The following is a 22,558-nucleotide window of genomic DNA, read 5'->3' on the forward strand; positions in this document are numbered from 1 at the left end:
TTTAATACTGCGAAAATGAGTTATTTTTTTAAAGAAGCTTTAGATTCGAACAAAAATTGAAGTAAAATCTGAAAAATCAAATAGTATCATCACTTTTTCTAATGCATTCGGCAACGTTTATGGAATCATAAAATTTTATTGTTGTTGTTTATGTATGGATTGAGTCTCATAGGCTGAGTAAAACGAATGGTGTAAAATTGTCCTGCTGTTGTGGGTGAATATTTATTCGGTATGGTGCCTGGTGAAAACAAACAGATAGTTGCTGTTGCAGTAAGTCGTTTTGTGGCATTTTATAAAGCTATCATAGATTGCTGTCATTGTTGTTATATATTCACTATTGCTTTGCGACATACTTAGTTTTGAAAATATTAGCATAGTTTTTTCTAGAAACAGTAACTATCAGCGGTTTATGTACATTTTGAATTTAAATCTATTTACTATGTGTATTTGTGACTTGTAATTTCTCAACTGAAGTATTGCAAACTTCTTCCCATCTGCAATACGTATTAGGGAAACTGTCATATTTTGTACGGTTATGACATTTCTAATGAAAGCGAAACTATTTCGGTCTTATGTCTAGCAGTTTTATATAGACCAGAAGAAATTAAAACTTTTGTTATTTTCCTCTGAAGTTTTCTGATATATTTTACTAAATCTATTTTAAAGAATTACATTATGCTCTGTGTGTTTTACATTCGTTAAGAATTATATTTTATGTATGTTTTAGGATTTCTTTCGGGCTTTATAAGTTAAACATTTTGTTTTGACTTTTTAGTCACAGTTTAGCATCTTTAAAAATTATGTTCATGTTCTTACACAAAATTTCTTTTAAATTAAATTCCTTGTTTTGTTATTATCTTATATATATTTGTTATAATTTCCTTATTTAAAAATCTGTATTTTGTATGTACTGTATGTATATTTAGCTAAATTCTTGAGGAGAATTTTTTTGTTGCATAATTGCATCACTTGTTTGTGGCAATGGAGTATATTTAGTTCTTAAAGAATTATGTCAAATTAGGAATTTTGAAAATTACATTAAGTATTGAGCTAAAGTACACCATGAGCCCTTTTAATACAAATTATAAGACATTCATAAGTAATAATGGCAAAGAAGTGGACTGAAAGAATATTAAATTTTTTATTATTTATTTTATTTTTTTACAAATCTATCTATTCTTTATCATTATATGATTAAAATATAGCAGATTCTTTTATGAATGAGAATAAATAAATTTTTAAGATTGATTTTAAATTGGAACTTGTCAGACGGTATGTTTTTATTTTCGAAGAAAAAACACCAGGAATAAACAAATTCTAGGATTCCAATATATATATATATATATATATATATATATATATTACTGTGTATGTGAATAACTGAACATTAAAACAATTACATCAGCGAACAGTCATAATATCCGTCAACCAACCAAAAGCCTATAAATAAATAAAATGTAGTGTTGGAAATATTTGATACTATAACTGACTTAGAAGACATAAACTTTTCAAGTATTTGGGTATTAATTTCTTGCTAGAATTAATAGCAAAAGAAAAAGAAAAAAATGCTGAAGATAACATGTTTAGTCTATTGACCGTTCCAATGACATGCTGTTAAGCCTAAAGTTCTACCATGGCATACGGTTTGTACTCAGGTATCACTTTTTTAAATGAAAAGTTTCTTTTTTTTTAAAAAAAAAATTAGTAGTGTAATTGAGAGTTCTGATGATTTTTATTTCTGACAGAAATTATTTGAAAAAATTGTATAGCTATGGATCAGCATATATATATATAATCAGAAATGAAGAAGAAGTTTATTAATAAATCTTAAAAATAAGCAATTAACCAGTTTCTTTTTACATTACTTTCTCAAATACACTGTTTTTCTTAAGTCATAATTCTCTCTTTCATCCCTTTATTCTTAATTAAAATTGCTCTGAGAGATTCTTTCATTAAAATCAATTTGTCTTTTTCAGTTTATTTGCATAATTCATTTACTTGTGGTTTTTCACCATTTTATTTTGTAAATAAATGAGATTTCACAGTAGATAGATTGAATTACTGATTATTTGTTGAAGCAGAATTAATAGCTTTCATCTACTGTAGGGGATTAATTTATACACCTTCTTCCTATAAAATGAAAATTGTGTTTTTGTGTCAGAAGTGACAGTTTTAAAATTTACTTTGATCAAAATATCAAGTGACGTAAAATTTTGTAATAAAAACATAAAATAATTAAATCTTAAGCTGAGTAATTATTTATAATGTGTTTAAAATACAGGAATAAATAAATGAAATTTTTAAAAATTAGATTATAATATACTATAAAAGTTAAGAGATGAATTTAAAATGAAGTAAATTAACACATGAAAGTATACTTCATACATAATAATGGTCTTATCTTAATTTTGTTTTACTTTACTGATGTAAAATCTTCAGTGATTTCTTGAAAATATCATTGAGTACATAAGCAGTCTTAAATAGGCAAAATATTTAAACCAGATAAGCAGATTTAATAATTTTAATTTTTGATTTATCCTTGTATATTTTTTTTATACATTGTATTTATTACTTTATTTCTTACTGTAAAAAATTAGACATGTTGTGTATTGCATTTGATTGTGAAGTTTTATTAATTATTTCAATTTCTTTCCATATAAATTATATGCAGATAACAAGATTATAAAATTGTTCTGCTTCTAAATTTTGTTCATATAATATTATATAATGGCCATATGCTATGTTACTCTCATCTTTATCAATGTCATTTCATGCTATTTATCAATATCAGTTTTCAATGAAAGTGTTTAAACGATTAATTTCTTGTGTATTAACTAAAAACAATTGGTGAACTTTTGACTTGTTACGTGCAACTTTCAAATGTTTGGTTTTACCATATGTCATTGATGAATTTTAGATTTAATCTCGTGTCATTGGAGAGTCAAAACAGCATGTATGATCACTTTTTGGTGACTAATCACTAACTGCATTAAATATCTTTAGTAATTAATCACTGGCATGCAATTAACACACAAGTACTGAAGGTTTAAATAATTACTAATGTCAAATACATGTGTATTGAATGTATACAAATATCAGTACACATCCCATGCACTAAAAGAATAACATGATTATTTGTTTTTATTGTAATAAATTTAATTAGAAAGTGTAATAAATATATCTGCTTATTTATGTTTATCGTTTATTTTTTGTATGTTTTGATTTATAATAACCAGGAGCTTGCATTGTAATTCTTGAGTTCTTATTCATATTATTAAAGAGTAATATAATCTTAGTTTATATTGTTTTGGGGTTAGTTTCTCTCTCTCTCTCTCTCTCTTTTCACAGTAGATACTTGTGTTTAAGTTTTCAAAATTTTATAAAAATTGGAATTTTGTATAAAATTCATTTATTTATTTATATATATAAATCAGTTATTCAAAAACATTCTATATTAAAGCAAATAAAACTACATGAGCATTGAGAAATACCGATGAAGTTTTTTTAAATGGACATTTCCGTTGGTCAATTTGTAGCATAAAATATTATGACACTTTTTATTAAGCAGTGCTTGAAATAAGAATTAAAGCTGCATTAAAAAAAAAATCATAACGAAATCAGTGTTATTTTTGTTATTCAAACAGGTGTCAAAAATAAGTAAAAGAAGTACATAATTCAGTGGAATAACTGATTTTATGATTTATCATCTAAAAACTTCAGTAGTAGATGTACTTGCATATAATATGGTTGCATCCACATTAACAAGGTCCTGAACTTTTGTCAGCTGCTGTGCTTATAGGAAAATGCTTTAATTCCTAATATCAAATATGTCTGGTAAAATATTAAGTTGTATTTAAAATTTTTAAGAATCATCTAATCCTTATGTTAACTAAAATCATGCAACCATGTTTGCCTTAGTGCTTTTACTTTCTTGTGTCTAATTAACATTAATTATCGTCCTGAAATTTTCTGCATTTACAGTTATAAAATCATATATATAAAATTTTATACATTTAAACCACTGCATTTTTTTAATTGTTGTTTATATGCTTGTGAAAGTATATACTGACAAATGATCAGTCCTTGGGCACATTTGTTTTCAAATTTAGTTGGTGTCTATGCTTTAGATTTAAAATCGGTGCATCAGATTTTATCTTCCAAGATTTCTATGTTTTGTAATTATTGCATATATCCAGACTAACTCTGAATATATTTGATTCAGAATTTGGTAGAAATCTGCAAATTTGGATTGGAAACTATATATCAAATTTCATCCATCTAGATAAAGTTGAGTTACAATGTTCACAAGCATACATTCCCAAATTGTGTTTTCCAATTCATATAGATGTCTGAAATGTGGAAATTCTCGCATCCAAATTTCCAATACCTTTTTATTGTATGTTCCATTTATGAGAAAGAAAGTTGCTAAAACATATCCAAGTTTAAACAATTCCTTCTTATATCACTTGTATATAATTTGGATTCATTATAGAGATTGACAGTTGACTGTTTTAGGTTATTTTAGCTATCTTTATGAACCATTAAAAATTGGAGATTAGTGAATTTTCACTGTCAGTTGACCACTTTTAAGTGTTTAAAAACACAATTGTAATTTGATGGATGGTCATACCTAAAGTCATAATTCTTTTTCTTCCTGAATTTTAGTCTATTTATATATTTTAAATTTCTATTGTCATAATCATTTAATATTCAGTTTAGTTAACTTGTCAATATACTTTTTTTTTCTTCTAAAAATGAGAAAAGTGTATTTAATCTATTACTAATAAATTAGGATTTAAAAATAATATATCCTATAAGATTCCAAAAGGAATAAAAAATGGCAAATCTTTTGTATCTTGCTGATCGTTCTAGCAAAACTAAAAACAGAATCTTAACTTCGTTTACTCTCCGTCATTCATTACCGACAGAATTCCCAAAATTAGACTATTGAATTGTCATTTTTCTTCTTTTCAACTCTGAAAAGATCATTACCTGCAACTGTTCTGATGAGAATATACTCAATTGAAGGTATGCACCAAGAGAAGAAGCTGATAAAATGTACATGTTATGTCTGTATTATGTTTAAATTGTGGTAATGTAAAATTCAAAAATCATTTCCTTGCATGTGAAATAAGCCAAGGATTTTTTATTTTTATTTTATAGTTTTTTTATGTTCTTCAGTTTATTTTTTTAATATTTGGACTTCCATCAAAGCTTAAAAAACATATCAGAATGAAATACTTTTATTATGTGATTATTTTAACAATTCTGAGATGAATTCCTCATATTTCTGAGTGACTAATCTGTTGTTTATTTTTTATTGCTATAAACTGAATAATTTGTAAAAATAAATACATCATAAATATTTGATTATAAAAGTCAAAAATTAGGGTCATGATATATAAAATTAATTAAATTTGCAATTTAGTGATCTTTATGCCTAGTCGAGACATAAACTAGTCGCATCCAATGGAGAGTTAAAACATACTGCGAGATATATATGTCATCTTAACTCCAGAATTGAAAGTTTATCAAATTCTGGACTAAATTTATCTACTGAATATCTGTCCATTAATACATATAAACCTAATAATTAAAAGAAGATTCATATATATATATATATATAATAGATAGAGAGAAAAAGAATGCTTCCAAAGAGAAAGGTTTCATGACAAAGTACTGGCATGCCGCTAATACCTACTTCATAGTTTTCCAGAATGTTGAGAACCTTTCCTTAACAGTCTTTAAGTGTATGAAGTGTGGAATACATTTTTTATATTTAAATTGTAGTTCTTTATTTTGGATAAAATATGTCGAAAGGTGGATGCTTTGTCTTTTTGATAGTTCGAAAATGCAATATGCCGGAATAAATAAGTTTAATCTTTGATCCTTTATATCTTATTTTTAAATCTGTGTCAAATTTCAACTCAAGCTGAGTAAAAGAAATAGGTTTCAAAATGCATATCTGATTGCCTGCATTATGAGATGCAATAAAACTCGAAATGCATTATATTGTGGAAATGTTTGAGAGAAATTATGGGTAAAACATTCTTAGTTTTTTTTCCCTTAAGAATTTGTTAAAAAATATGTTATGCAAGTAGTGCTTCTTAAATATAAAAATATTTAGAAGTAGCCATCAGAAGTGTTTTAGTAATGGTTTGTGATTAGTGAAATATTACAAAAACTGGAAAGCAATTTTTGTTTCTATAAAATTGCCTGGCTTAAAAATGTTTATATATGAATATTTTTTAGATAAAATTCTAAGAAATTGAATGTTTCATATGAACATACTATTAATATTTTAAGGATATTGGATATTTTTTAGATTATTTATTTTTAGATTAAAATTTGATTATAATAATTGTTACGGAATACTTAATATTTAAAGACTTATTACATAATTATATAACTAGTCTATTAAAAATATTGCTTTGCTCTTAGAACTTATACATGGTTAAAAAGTACATAGATTTGTGTAGTATTTCATTAATCTATATATCATCTCTTAATCTTTTATTTTTATTTAAAAATTTTTAATTTATTTATAAAAATTTATTGATTGCAAGAACTTAATTTGCTAAATATTTTAACTCTAGCATTTATAATAAGATTGGAAAAATTAACCTCTTCTTTTTTTATAAGGCATTTGTTTAAAAATAAAGTTTCAGTCTTATGGAAAGAGATAATTGAAGCGAAGTGACTAGCAATCAATCTTAGAAATGCATAAGATTTTTTTAAACACTAAATTGCGAAAATGTATAAATGAGATGTAATCTGTTTAAGGTGAACTAGTTGATATTCCCAGGGATGCTCAACATTAAAGTATCTTCAAATCTAATATTTGAATGTAAAAACTTTTTTTTTTTATAAAACATTACTCGGATGTTTTATATTATTTTTATATTACCTCAGGATTTTGTATATTATTTTTATAATATACAAAATCTTTTTATCTTTTGAAAGGCTTTTAAATTAAAATATCAATTGATTCATCAATATTTGATTTTCTCAATCAGGCCCATTCCACGGTAATGTATGTGACAATCGGACTAAAAGATATGCATAAATATCTGATAAATTTATGTACAAATGTAGTGAAAGTCAAAAATTTAATTTTGTTAGACAATTAAAAAAGAGTTTTAATAAATGGTAATGAAAAATATATTTGTATTTAAATTTTGAGAGACCTTTTAAAATTTTTTTTAGATAGTCACGTATGTGACAAAAATTGGAACTGTGATTTGATAACACCAACTTTCTTTAAAAAAATCAGTGAATTATATGCATGAAACGTGCTTAAAAAAAGTTTCCCATAAGAAAAAGGTTTAATGAAGACAAACTAATAAATGCATTAAATATTTCTTTAATTTTTCAATTAAAAAAAAAATGTAACTTTACAGGTCATGTATGTGACAAGTAGTCATGTATGTGACATCGTTCAATTTCACATAACTGCATTTTGAAATATTACAGTATTGCGACCGTTAATTATAGGTGTTGGCAATACTCTAATTATGTCATCCCGCTGAATAACTCCTATATCATTCTCTTGATAAATGAAGTTGCATACGGATACCTGCTTTAGGAAAATAACATTGATTTCGGTGTTATCTAATGCAGACACCTGTGCTACATAAGGCTTCCAGGACTTTTTTCCAAACACTTTTACAAGTAAAAACTTGCCAAGTGAAATATATGCAGAAGTGTGATTTTGTGCAAGTAATGGAGTTCTTTCCAAACACTGTTCTGTATTTTTACAAAAGCATAGCTCTTGCACAGTTGTATCCAAATTTTGCTGACTTGTAAATAAACAAATGTGTTCATCCAAACATTTAATTATGTGGGCTTTTTTAATTCCTGGAACATCCTTAGCTAAATTCCAATCAATTTGAGTTTTATCTATATCCTTTTGCAGCATAGGAATGACAGTGATATTTTGTACTACTTTTGCAGCAACTGTAGCAAAATCAACTGCATTCTGTACTATAGCTCTTCTTGCCTTTACTTCCGCATAGACTCGGGACTTTGCAGTACCTCCTATCCCATCAACAACTCCCTTTCCATGGGAAGTTGCTGAATATTTCCATTCGAAACTAGAAAAATGCTTTTGTGTTTTGAATAAAATAAAGAGGAAGTAACAAATAAATTTGTTTTTAAACTCGCTGGATGGTCCATCGCTCCAAATTATTAATTTTGGTTTATTTGCCTGAAATTTAATAATTTCCAAAAGCTTCAAAATGAAAGCAGACACAGATAGCTTAGATTTATCTTTAGTATCACTTACAATAAGATAACTCTGTGTTTTATGATTCTTTTCAAATAATGCAGCTGTAAACAAAGTTACGTTTTCCCGGCTCCATAGTGCAGACTGTATTTCACTTTGCCACTCACATGAATAACTCATAGCAAAATCTACTTGCAATACAACAGTATTGCTTTGCTTTATATCAGATTGAAAGGCAGCAGCTTGGATTCGTTTAATTTTTACATGCTGCTTAAAACTTTGAAAATTTTCTAAAACATTATCAGTTAATTCAGCTATGCAACCTTCATTGGTTTCTTTATAGAAGCGCTTATTTTCTGACTTAACCCATTGGTGCCATTGTACATTAGAAGCATTATTTAATCCTTTTTTGCCAATAAAATCTAAAAGCAATTTTCCAGCATTACATTTATCACATTTTGTTTCCCAACACTTTGATTCCAAGTCTGAATTGCACAGCACTTCTTTCCAAAAATCATTGTTATAATCAATATTTAATCCTTTTAACAAAAGAATGAAATTCTCATGACTCTTGCATTTACACTGATCACTAGGTGTGTCTTTAAGAAGAAGAACATTTTTAGGTCTTAAACTGCAAAATTTTGAATATCCAATATTAATGCTTGGATTTTCTTCCTTAAACAAAGCATGTGCTTCTTTCATATACATTGTAAGAAAATGTTTACGAACACGTTTTTTAATGCCATTTTCCCAAATTATCATTTCATCATGCATTCCTGGAGCAGTGTAGACTATGTCTGCTCGGCACAAGAAGTCTGCCACAAGTTCTTTGTTTTGATTATTATCACTGATATTGGACTCTCTTTCCTTTTGCAGTTTTAAACCTACCTTTTCCACTAAATTGCTGACTACAGCCATTCGTTTTCGAGGTGAGGTTGGTAAGGCTTTCAAAGTTTTTTTAACTGCTTTGCCAAGTGTCTGGGGAACTGTATAAGGAGAACATTCTGGGGTAGTCGCAATAGAAGAATTCAAACTTGAAATTTTTGTAGAATTACTTATCTTTTTGGCTGCTCTGCATTTCCTCTGCCTTTCTCTAGCTGCTTGCTTTTGTTTCTTTTTCTCCTTTTTTGTCATAGTTGCTGCTTTTAAATCTCTTATTTTTTTCTGCCTTAGCTTTTCTTTCTCTTTAAAATCAGGATCATTTCTTTTTTTCTCATAATATCTCTTTTGTTTAGTAGCATTTTTTATTCTTTGTTCATCATCCATATTTTAAGCTTAAAATAGCAAAATAAGACTAAGATGCTTAAAGATAGCAAAATCTGACTTGCAGCATACTTCAAACACAGTGTGCTGTGAACCTTTGCTTAAAAACAAACATTAGGTTATAGCTGGAGAAGTAAAGGAATGTACTGCCATCTGGTGAGATGAATTTAAAATAACTGCTTTGGATTTTATAATTCAATGTCACATACATAACTGCTTGAAGTCACATACCTGACCATTGAAAATTATAAATTAATTATAATATTTTTTAAATTTTTAAATGCAGTTTCATCAAATAGTATGATTATATTTAGAAAATAAAAATTTAGAACTTTCTATTAATTTAATGATGCAAAAAATAAAAAAAAAGTTTTAATGGTCATGTATGTGACACTCCACAATCTTCATTAGCTTTGATTGTTAAAACAAAGCCAAAATAGACATTAATTTGTAATTTTTTGATATAGTATTACTAAAAACATATTAACAATTGAAAATTAAAATTCTATAGGCACCTTATGAAAGGTGAAATAATTATAGAAACCTTTAAAAAATATAATAATGAAACAGGCCATTTACAAATTCTCAGCCAAGGTTTTAAAAAATGCAATTTTTGATGAGATCTAATATTTTTACACAAAAATCAAGTCAACAACAAGCAAAATCAGATATTTTTCATTAAAATTATGTGTTATAACCATGATAATAGATTAAAAAAAAATTTGCCCCTTGGTTTCAAAATCCATGGAATGGGCCATCAGTTATTAATATTTTTATATGAGTATATTAAATTTTATTTACAAATACTAAAGTATATGAAAGATTTAATAAATATTTTGTAGTAATTAATTAGTTAATTTTTTGTTTTTAAAAATACATCAAAGTATGTATCAATATATGCAGGAATACAATTTTATGTTAAATGCATCAAAATATGTATTTAACAAAATTAATTGCTTCCTGATGGAACTCATTTACGTTATTTTTTAGTATCAAAAAAGGAATTGCGTTATTGATAAATTATAAAATATTGTTATGAATGAAGTTATTTTTTTCTAATTATATGTGATTACTTTTGAGATGGGATTTTTTAATCATTATATTGATTTAGTAATAAAATGCTCTTATACAACAACCTTTCTTAGTCTGAGAGCTAAATTTATGATCTTGTAGATTGCTGGTAATTTAATTATGCTTCTTTATAAACCAGTTATAAATTTAATTTTCTGCAAATTATCACTCATTAATTGATTTTTAGAGAAAAAAAAACCCTGCTTTCTAAAATCCCCTCCCCTTTTCCTTGTACCTATTAGTAGTAATGTAGAATGTTATTGGGTGCAAATACTTTTGAAATATAGCTTCAAGTAAACTTTTAAAGTTTCTATCGCTATGGAACTAAGGTCTCTTAATGTATTGTAAAAAATATTAGAATTTTTTTATTTTAAGATTCCCATTTTCTTCTTGAATAATCAGTTTGTATTGTTTGCATCCATGTATAAATTAAAGAGAGATTTTCTAAAAACTTCTCCATGCATGGTATTTCTTTAGTGTGAGTGGTAGAGACAGTGATTACTCCAAAATTTAGTCCCAAATTTTTATTCACATATTGATACGGGACACAGCACAAAAGTAAAACATAAAAATACGAAGGGAAAAAAAACTATCGGAGCGCCATTCTCCTCTTCGGTTTCAACCGATCTCTTCCTTCAAATTCGTTCTCCTCCCCCATTCTCCATTAGGCAAGCAGAGTTGCTATAAGTGGTGAGCCAAGTTGCCCAAATTGGTGTGCCTTACCCCCCCCCCCCCACTTAAGCATAAAATTAGCCCACAGTGGCTGATTTTATGAACTGATAAGTGTCTTAAGCAAGATGAATGAAATATGATATATAATCTTTGCACCAAATTTGTAGAGTTCTATTAAGTTTTGAATGAAATCCATTTAGAGGAAGTGTGTGTATCTGACCGTTTGATTACAAGTGAATATGATAACTGTAAAGAGCTAATAAATAAAATTTGGTTCTCAGGTTTAACATCTAAAATGTAGAACCATGTCAAAATTTTTATCAAATTTTGTCAGTGGTTTTACTATCTAGTATTTTGTACATTTGCATGCATGTAAATGCTTGCATCTGAATTTTTCTACGGCATTCACTTCTTAATTAATGATACAATTTCCTATTACTAACTTTTTGAAGTGAAAATGCTTTTCAAACAATACATCTGAACCCTTATTAAGGTTATATACATGAGTTATGAAATATGGAAAAAGCATTGGTAGGATCAACATGCATTAAATTCTACATTATTAAAAAGTAAAAATTGTTTAAAAAAGGTCATTCAATTTTTTTAAAAATTAAGATTTTATAAACCAATGTATTTTTCTGTTTATTTTTGCTGATCAAAATTTAATATTTCATTCACCTTCTAACTTTTTTTTGTTTGTTTGTTTTGTTTGGAGTGACAGAAAAGTTCTGCAGGAGAGATGAGTGGGAAAAGTTTGATAAGTCCTTTTATACAGGAAATGTATATGTGTATATATTTTCTTCTTTAAAAAAAAAAAAAAAAAAAAAAAAAATTCTAATTTATGCTTAGTAAATTTTTGTTCAACTTTTTTCATTAATTTTGCTTTAAAATATTTGGAAGAAGAAGAGCAAGGAATAGGGTTACATCACTCCCAGCATCACTGGTAAAGAGTTTATTTTTAGCCTTCCTGACGTGCGTGGGGACTTTTCTACTCTATTTTTCTTCCTTGTTGAGATGCCAAGTAGTATCAGACAGAATATTGGCTATAAGTAGATGTCAGTATCCTCAGAATTATTTGAATTATACCTATGCAACTTTCTTTTGAATTTTAAGGTTATATATTAGTAAAAGATATTATTGTGTATTTAAGTAAGTTATTATTTTTGTTTTTAAAATATCAGATAAATCTTAATAAAAATGTATCTGCCTCTTAGTATAATATTTCTGAAATGAGAGAAATTTTATTCTAGATAAAACATTCTTATGATAATGTAGATTGAGTGATTTTTCTTTCTTCTAAAATATTTTTTAGAAATAGTGTCAGTTTCATAACTGTCGTAATAATTAAGAATCTCTTACTATAGTTACTGTTTAGTTTTTAAATTCTAAAATTCTGGGAATAGCTATTTTTTGGTGTAGTTGCTTGTAAAATTTTGTAATAATTTTAGTACTGAGTTTTTAAAATTTATTACAAAAGTAGTTTAAAAATTTGCTGAATGAATCAAAGATTGCTTACCCCAAATAAAAGTAGGACATTCAGGCAGAATTTTTAGTGCAATGTAGAGGCTGTTGTCACATAGCTTTTAAATAGATTGGTTGATATTAAATGTTTATTGTAATTTGTTTGATACAAATTTTGAAATATTCTTACTTAATATTAGATTGTTCAAAACTGGGAAAGCTTTTTTTAGGTATGAGTGAGTATAATATTAATAATTAAATAGTATCCAATTTTAGTATTAATAGTATACATTTATGTAATTGAATGTTTTCTGAATTGTATGTGTAGATTCTGGCTTGTACATTAAAGAAAATTTCATCTAATTTATCTTGCATATGGGAACTTAACTGAGAGTTGTAAAGGAAAAAATATATTAATACAGAAAACTATCTCTTATTTTAGTACTGAAGTAGTTTAAAGGTAATCACATTTGAAAACTTGCCATGTAAAAATTCGTTTAAGTAATGAATTTCCACATAGGTTAAATAAGAAATTATTATTAACTTATTTATTAATTTTGGCCATATTGGATGAAAGAGAGAGAAAAATATATATAATTTGTAAACAAGTAGAAGATTTTTTTTGTGCAAACATTGGAATAGAAAAATGAAAATTATAGCTGAAAAGTATGATTTTGTGAAAAATTTATTTTGCTTACTTGTATACTTACCATTTTGTTACCTTTTTATTTTAAGGTAGCATTTTGTCTTTGTTTGAAAGTGGAAACCTCTTTTTGGCTCAAATTTTCATTAAATAAATAAATTAGATTTTATAAACAGGATTTAATATATAAAAGTATACTATATGAATTTTTTTTATATTACTTTTATCTTGTTTCTATGATGCTCAAAAAAATATATATATAAAGAAAAACAAGTAGAACTTAATTATTAAAAAAGAAATTTTAAATGTATAAATACTATAACAGCTAAGTAAACTTAATAATAAAAGAATGTAGGGATCTGATCAATTTTACTTGACAAAATATTTATATTATTCTATTATTTTATAATTTATAGAATTTGTACTTTTCACAAATTTATTTATTTGGAAATTAGGCTAGTTATCTTTTTAATTGACCTTCTAGTGGCCCTCAGTAACTACATAATCTTCTTAAATGGAAATCAGTCATTGAAGCTAGCCAAAGTGATATAATTTTAGACTAAAATTCTCATATAACATTCTTACTTGATTGAAAATAAATTTTATAGAATAAGTAATTTCAAAATAGTTTTTAAAAAACTCTTTTTCGTGATTTCTTTTCATGAAAGTATCAAATTAGAGAGGAAAGTATTAAATATAGAAACAACATCTTGAAGCTTTTATGAATGAATTAGTTTTTTTAAAGTTTGTTTATTTGCAGAAGATATTATAATTTCATTTTGATATTTTCTTATAATATCAGATATTTAAGTTTCTTCTGGATCATGTAATCAAAATTTTTAGCAGGATGATTATGAATTTATGCTGACTTTATTGAAGTTATTATGCTCCATTTTTTGTGTTTGTAAGTTGTATCCATGTAATGTCATATTCAGTAAAATGTTTCATTTTCTTTTATATGACATTTAATTTTTTTATTTCCTTTAATTTTGAAGAGTTTTACATGTCTATTTCTATCCATTTCATTATAATTTTTAAACTGACATTTAATTTGAAATTTTTAAAATTATTATTTTTCCTCTAATGGAAAATGCATATTAGTCAGATTTTAAAGCAAGGGGGGGGGAACGGTAATTTTGCTAACCTCTATTAATTGCAATCATCTTTATTCTTAAATGGTGGTAGTGTATCTTAAGAATTTAAAATCTATGATATATTCTTTAGTTATGCTAATTTTTTCTTTATAATTATAATAATTCATGTTCCTTATAAAAATTCAAATAGTAATACATTTATGTTAGAGGGAAAAAAAGAGAAAAATTCAAATAGTAATACATTTATGTTTGGGGGGGGGAAAGAAACAGAAACTAAGTATCTTTATCTATTAGATATTGTGTCTGATGAAGGGTTAAAAAGACTACACTTCTAATGAAATTTAATTTAAGTATTTAAATCTGAATCCACATTAGTACTGTTGATGCACAATTCCCTGGCTGAATTTAAAACTATAAGATCAGCATTTTTATTATGGTTATTATTTTTTGCTCTTTCAATAAATATTGGAGTTTTAGTTTGATCATTGTAAATCATCCTGTTTAGTTCTAATTGAGTAATACTATGATTTTTCACACATACAATGTTTCATCTAATTTCATCTGAGCAAAATGAATCACCAGCTGTTATAGGCCAAAGATAAATATTCATACCTATTTCAGTTTGTTCATGATATGTAAAAGGATTAGTTAAGTTATGTAAAATGAATTGGATAACATATAATTTGTCTACTTTGGAAGAAAATACAATTTTGCATTGGTAGAATTTAATTTTGAATGTCACGTCCTGAATATACACATCCATAATACATCTTGATGAAATTATTTTTTAAAATTAAACCAGCTTAGCATTAATGTTCATTGTGTTAATACATAAGATAAAAACATTAATGTAAATGCAAGGATATTTTTAAACTCATTGAGGGGGGGGGGAGTGGGCAGTGTTAACATTGCAGATTATTTCAAGATTTCCTTGGTATATGAATGCTGTCTTGACTCTATTTTTCTGGCTTAACTGAAATTCTGCTGAAACTTTTTTTTGTTGACTTAAATTGCATGTTATAAAAAATACTTATTGTAACAAGTCAGTGTAGTGTGGCAATGCTTGTTTGTATTTATGAGAATAGGTTGCATAGGGTGATACAGATGCAAAAATGCCATGAAAATGATTGTTGAACACCATTGAGTTATTTTTAAAAATTACATTAATTTAATTTTGTTATTTAAATGAAATTTCTTATTTTTTAAAATATTTTTATCTATAAAAATATATGAGAAAATTCATATATGCAGCTTAAATTTTTAAAAAAATTTAGTTTTGATATATATATTTGATTGCCATTATATTATTTGCTTTTTGGAGAAAATTATGGTAGTTTTGTTTAAAAATTATGAATGAACTTTTTTCATTGACATATCAAAATTCGGGCGGTACATTTTAGCTTAGTATTTTTTTTTGAAAAGTTTTATATTGATTTTCACTAAGAAAAGGTTTATATATATTTTTATATATTTCTATAAAATTTATAAAATTTTGCTGAACTGTATTTTAAAGGATACGTAAAAATGATGTTTTTTAAAATATGTTAGAATTGTAATTCATGAGTTTTTCTTTTTGCTAGATTTTTTATTCCTTTTATAATTTTTTTTTCAGGACATGTGTGCTACTGCAACTTCTGCCGCTGATGAGCCTCGGGCTTTGTGCATCATCAGGGATATGTCAACTGGGCAGGTTTGTAGTAGAAAACAAAATATATTTAATTTAATATTTAATTATTTTAATTATATTATTATATTTATATTTAATTATATTTAATTTAATATATTAAAACACTTTTAATTTTTCCTTTTATGATTCTTTTATAAATTTAGCTAATTAGTCAATAATAAATTTAAAAAAAATTTTGCTAAATGGATTAAATTTTGGAGATATAATTTTTAAATTTTTATTTTATTTAATGAAGGCAAATTACTTTGCAGGATTAAAAAAAATTAGGAATTTAATTATTTTTAAAATAGTATCATATAAATATAATTGTTTGGAAAGATAGTGGTCATAATTCTTTCTTAAATATTTCCTCCTGTTAACATTGCATAATAGATTTGGTAATATGTAAAATCTAGCATACCAGAATCATTGGAATAGTAATTAGTACATAAGGAGAATAAGCATGAATTATCAATTCTCCAATTATACCAAAAATTGCTAAATATTTTGATTTTCACTCCCATAGCTGATTAATTGTTTTGTTTTTTAATTTTGTTTTGTTTCATATATTCAGGGGTGTTTGTGCTCCGGGGAAACCCCGGAATTCCGGGGATTTTGAACTTCGATACCCGGAAATTCCGGGGATCGTCGTTCAAAAGGAAGTAGGAATAATAATGAATTATTTATTTGATCTGGGTAATTTTGTTTGCTTTGAAAGCAGAAAACGCAAGGTCAGTGTGTGTGGTGAAAACTTTTCCTTTCTTTCTCCAAAGGCAGTGATAATGCGTGAAAAGGGGGGGGGGGAAACTTCTTTTTTGTTCTTTCCTTATTGCGAGTTATGACTCATTCCCCCGGTTCTCGGACATTCTCTTCTGGATTCTTTTCGGCAAGTAGGCGCGGCAGAAAAAAAAGGGGGAGACTTCGTTCGACCAGATGTGCGATCACGTGACCTGGGTTCAAAGGTCTTAATTTTGCAAAAAAAGTAATTCATTGAACTTTTATAATTAGGTCATTCAATACTTCATAATTGTAATTTTTCATTTCTCCCCCCCCCCTTCTCGAAACTCCAAAATGTCGGTAGTAAGTCCGTAAAAGTTTCAGGGGATTTTTTGGGGTCCCACAAACACCCCTGTATATTGCACTTTGCTTGTGTGTTGCTATATCTGAAATATTTTTGATATTGAATAAAATATTTTATTAATATGACTAATTAGTATTTTTATGTTTTAAAAATTGTGAAATATTCAAGAATAAATTCTTGAATTTTAACATTTTATCTAAAACACGCATTTATGCAAAATTTTATTGATTTGAGAAATGAATTTCATTTATTTTGATTTATTATGTTCATATTCAAGTCAAACAATTTTTTTTTCTTTACTTTTAATATTGTATTTTTTTGTTTTTGTTTTTTAGAATGATCACCAAAAGGCTGTTATAAATTTACCAGCATCTATGACAGCAGCTCAGTTATTACAAGAAGTTTCAAAAAAATTTCAGTATGAACCAGATAGTTTTGAGTTAATGTTTTCAAGGATGTGTGACAAATCCATTGTAAGCAATTTTATTCTAATTCAAACCTTCTTTATATACCATAAACCAAAGAAGTTAACATGTCAAAATTTTGTAAATTATGAAAAATCATTTTAATTCTGACATCAGATTACTGCTACTAATAAATGAAGATAAATACTATATTATCAGTAACATATTTGCCAAATACTATAAAACCACAATTAAAGCTAATAATTATATATTTTGATTATTTCTGAATTTTTATATTATTTTTCCGTGTCTTTTTTTTTTTTTTTTTTTGAAACTGTAGATTTTTTTTCTGGGGGGAAAAAAATAAGAAATGTGTACAATGTCCTTGCTATATTATAGAAAAAGAAATCCTATATGTGGTCTTCAGTTTATAAAATAAATTTTTTCACCCAGATATAGAACCATATATAAATGGAAAAATACACAGCAATATCTTTAAATTATCATTACGTTAAATATCAATTAACAATTTTTTTCTTCACAAGAAGGAATTTACTATTAAATGAAATACTTTTAATCAGTTAACAAAACATTAGTCAGTTAACCTGTCATGAAACGATATTGATTATCATTTGTTTGATCCCAATCCCAAAATAATTTTATAATTTCTTAAATATATTTTAAATGAATTTGATATTGTTTATAGTTAATAGTAAATATATTAAATGCTAAATATTTTGAATACTTTATTATAATTTCTTAAATTGCTGATATATAAATGAAATTCTATTTTTAAGATATTTTTGTTAGCTTATGTAATTTGAGTATGAAATGAAGGAAATTACTCTCATCTGTATTAATTGATGAGAATATGGAAGAAAGTGAATCACAGAAATTTTGCATTTTGCAATCTTCAACTTAAATTTTTAAGCAATCGATGTATGGTTAGAATATATTTGGGTAACTTTCTGGAGATTGGAAATTCAAATTGTTTTTAGAAACTAACCAACTGTCAAAATTTTATTTTTGTTAAAGATAGACTTAAAATAAGGATATGATAAATGTTTATATATTTTTATAAGGATAAAAACAGTCTTGAAATAAAAATATAAATCAATATTAAAATGAATTTATATGTTAATAGCTTAGGTTTTACTACTTTATGGAAAGAAAAGCTATGGCCACTTATAACTGTCATTCTGAAATGTCAGTGATTGTATAAAACTTAAAGTGCTAGTATTAAATAGTTGCCGTTTTCAGGTTCATGTGCACAAACATGATACAGAAACATTAGAAGAACTTGGCTTCAGGTGTGGGGGAAATCAAAGAAATAACTTGGTAATTGACAGAAAAAATTCAATGGCCCCAAAGAAGATTAATGTAAGTTCTTAAATTTTTTTTCATCATTTCTTATAATTTATGCAAATAATTTTAAATCAGCTACTTTTATTTGATTTATTCTTTAATACAAATAATTAATGTAGAATTAGTATGTTAATTTGAAATTTTAATCTAACTAATTATAAATTATATTTTGTTCAATATTTAGCCTTGGTATAAATCTATATTTTTCATGTTTGCAATTTAATGAAGTGGATATGAGTATTTGCAAATAATTATGATTGTTTAGTGCCACATACTTATGCTAATGACTGTAAAGTTCTGCAGTGTGTGAAGTGTCCTAGTAGAATAAGATAGTTTCATTGTATTAGAATGTTGCTGGGAAAATATTTATCTTAGGAATAATATTTTTATTATACATTCAAAATTGTTTAAATTGAGTGATAAAGATTTGCAGACTAATGAGAATTTATTGAAAAAACTTAATCACTTCATGAAAGTGAACAAGAGGTGCATAATATGTTTACTTTCTGCTATTTTTGATAACTTGCTTTTATAACAAAAAAAAATAAAAATAGTAAAGAATATGTTTGCATGTATTAAAATATGATCTGCACCATTATTGACAAAAGAAATGCCTGATCAGACTTTCAGACTTATAGTTACTGATCAGACTTGTAGTTAGTTACCTTTTATATGACTGCTCTAGAGAATATATTGCATTATATAGTAAATGTTCACTGCTTTCATCTGAAATCATTAACTAAAAAAAAAAAAAAAAAAAAAAAAATTAACATTAGTATTGTTTATTTATTGTTAAAAAAAATGTGTGTATAAATGTTTGAACTAGGGGGAATCAAAGATTGTTACATATTTTATAAAGTGAAGTTGTATAATTAGTGACATGTATCAGTTTTTTTTTTTTTGATAATTTTTAGACATTTTTATGTCAGAGGTACTAAAATATTTACCTTTGATGGTTTTACTATGCAGTTATTATTATTATGAGAAAGAATAATTTTCTAAAGAAAGCAATTATGTTATTATAGTTTCTAAATGATTTGAAAAACTTTAAAATGAATCATATGCTGATTTAGATAAATTTTATAGTAATATTGTTGACAAGAATATTTGTTCTAATATTTAGGGAGTCTGTTTACTTATATTCAGATTGAAAAAAAAATGAATTTTTCCTTCAGATGAATTTAAAAATAGTAGTTCAAGTTGTTGTATGTGATCATATTTAAAGAATTCAATTTTTATTATTCTACTTTTACCTTGATACTCTTCTTTACAATCTTTAAAAGCTAAAAAATAGCATTCTTCAAAAGCAACTACAAGGATGTTAGCATGCAGTTCAATTAATGCTGAGATTTTTGTTTTTACAACAGTGTTTTACTGAGAAATTATTAAAAACACTATTGAATCTCATCTTGCTTCTGTTGGTGTAATTTATACTGGTGATGTTTTTCAGTGATTTGCATTCTTTGAAAGGAATGCAATTCATTGAAAAACTGAAAGCAATCTTTCAAGATTCAATAGTTTAATAATAGTGTTTAGAAAGTTGTAGATGTGATTTCTGATATTTGAAAATTTCCTTTATGAAACTTAAAAGAATTCATATGAATGATACCAATTCTCATGTTATCTTTGACATGCATTTATTGTTTAAATTTAGAAGTTTTATGTTATTCATATAGTTTTACCTAGGAACAATAATATGATAAAAGCTAACTCTTAAAGCTTAAAGCTGGTGTGTATTTTATTTCTTTTTGATGTGTTTTGTCCTTCATTAATTCTTTGTGAATTGTTGTTATAATAAAATATGATTTTTAAACATATTTATGTAAAGCATTACTTACACAGAATTGTGTAGTTTGTAACTAATGAAAAACATCTAAATAAATAATTTTTCTTTATTTAAGTAATAATGCTTGCATCAGATACCAAAGTTGGTAGCTTGATATTATTTTTTATTATGTTTCAAATAAGCTGAAACTCCTCTTTTGTATTTGCTTCATTGAAAAGAAATACTGAAAAATATTTTCTTATGTTAGGAAGGGTATTCAATTTGTGTTTAACTTTAAAATCCAATTTTAATTGATAGGATTTGTTTGCATTGTTGGAATTAAATTCATTTGATTGATAACTTACTTTTTAGAAATTTCTATATAGTTTAAAATTCAAAAAAAGTATTAAACCTGTACTGCATTGTTAATGAAATTTTTTATGTTTCAATTTCTAGAATTAACATTGATATTTTTAATAGATTACTGAATATAATGATACCAGTGCTTATTCAAGTTCTGAGGAACCAACAGTTCCTGATATCAAAGATAATAGTTCATATGTGCCTCCCCCTGCACCACCACCATATACACCTGGCACATCAGAATATTCTTATAATTATAACTATAGTAATCCTTTACCACGCCAAGAAACTGGTAATAATTTTTTCTTACTATGCTTCATTCTTTTTGAAAAGTATTATTAAATTTGATATAACTATTTTCTTTTAAAGATCCCTGCAAACCTAACTTAATATTAGTATACTAGATAACAAAATGTTTGTGAATTATTTGTATTACCAATTGTTTCCTTTTATTTTTATTTTAATATTATTAATGCTATATTTTCATTTTTGAAAGATAAACGTATCTGTATTGTTTAAACTAATTTAATTTTAAAAATCCATTTATTATATGTATGCATTTAAACTATCCTGACTCCTTTTATAACTAACTTTCATAAATACATTTAAATTTTTTTCCCCTTACATTTCTTGCTTTAGAAAATCTTCAGGGGGGAAAAAAACCCCCTAATTTTGAATTAAAAAAAAAATTTATTAAAAGGAATTTTTTTTTTCTTTTGAAGTATAAATTTTTGTTTGATTTAGAAACTATACTTATTTATGTCAAAAATAATAAAACCAATTAGAATTTAATAAATTTAAAGAATGCAAATGAAAAAAAAAAAAAAAACATTCATATTTTATTACAGTTAGCTTTATGATTTGCTAATTTTTAAATGAATCATGACAGCTGGACAGAGATGTCAATTAGATTTAAAACATTACTATATTTGAAAATTATGTAAAATTATCAAATCAAAGGGATATTATAAATTTACATTAGTTTCATTATCTTTTTAATGCATGTATATCTTATCAACTTTTCAGGTTTTGTTGGTTTAGTCAACCAGGCAATGACTTGTTACCTCAATAGTCTTCTACAAACACTTTTTATGACTCCTGAATTTCGGAATGCTTTATATAGGTAAGAGTTGATGTTTTGGAATTTTTTTGCAAACTACTTTTTTCAAAAACGTTTCTTAAATTATAAAATAAGTAGAATTTACATGTTAACATAAGTTCTAACTTATATGTACTACCATAACATACATAATTAGATTTCTTGTAAAAAAATTAAGGGAAAAATACCTATTATCTGTTTATTCTTATTATTATATTCAGGCTTAAAAAAACAAAAACAATCTTATAAATAAACGGATAATTTTTTTAGATGGGAATTTGATGGAACTGAAGAAGAAGGAACTAAAAGTATACCATTTCAATTGCAAAAGCTATTTTTGCAATTACAGGTGAGTTTCAGGAATTATTACATTTATAAAGTAAAAAT

The 22,558-nt window shown here is 25.8% G+C and overlaps 1 protein-coding gene across 2 annotated transcripts in view; it reads left to right on the forward strand.

Annotated features, from left to right (window-relative positions):
- Positions 1–111: 111 nt before the first annotated feature.
- The window catches only part of LOC129962648 (ubiquitin carboxyl-terminal hydrolase 47-like), a 60,795-nt gene continuing 38,348 nt past the window's right edge, over positions 112–22,558 (forward strand). The window contains exons 1-7 of one of the 2 annotated variants that reach the window (XM_056076530.1): positions 112–270; positions 16,041–16,118; positions 17,511–17,648; positions 18,840–18,959; positions 21,190–21,364; positions 22,099–22,195; positions 22,442–22,520. In XM_056076530.1, coding sequence (XP_055932505.1) covers positions 232–270; positions 16,041–16,118; positions 17,511–17,648; positions 18,840–18,959; positions 21,190–21,364; positions 22,099–22,195; positions 22,442–22,520 — 726 coding nt within the window. In that variant the 5' untranslated portion in view covers positions 112–231. Of the gene's footprint in view, positions 271–12,238; positions 12,380–16,040; positions 16,119–17,510; positions 17,649–18,839; positions 18,960–21,189; positions 21,365–22,098; positions 22,196–22,441; positions 22,521–22,558 lie in introns of those variants that run through there. The other variant, XM_056076531.1, reaches the window with a different exon arrangement.

Source organism: Argiope bruennichi, chromosome 3, assembly GCF_947563725.1.
Source record: "Argiope bruennichi chromosome 3, qqArgBrue1.1, whole genome shotgun sequence".
NCBI lineage: Eukaryota > Metazoa > Arthropoda > Arachnida > Araneae > Araneidae > Argiope > Argiope bruennichi.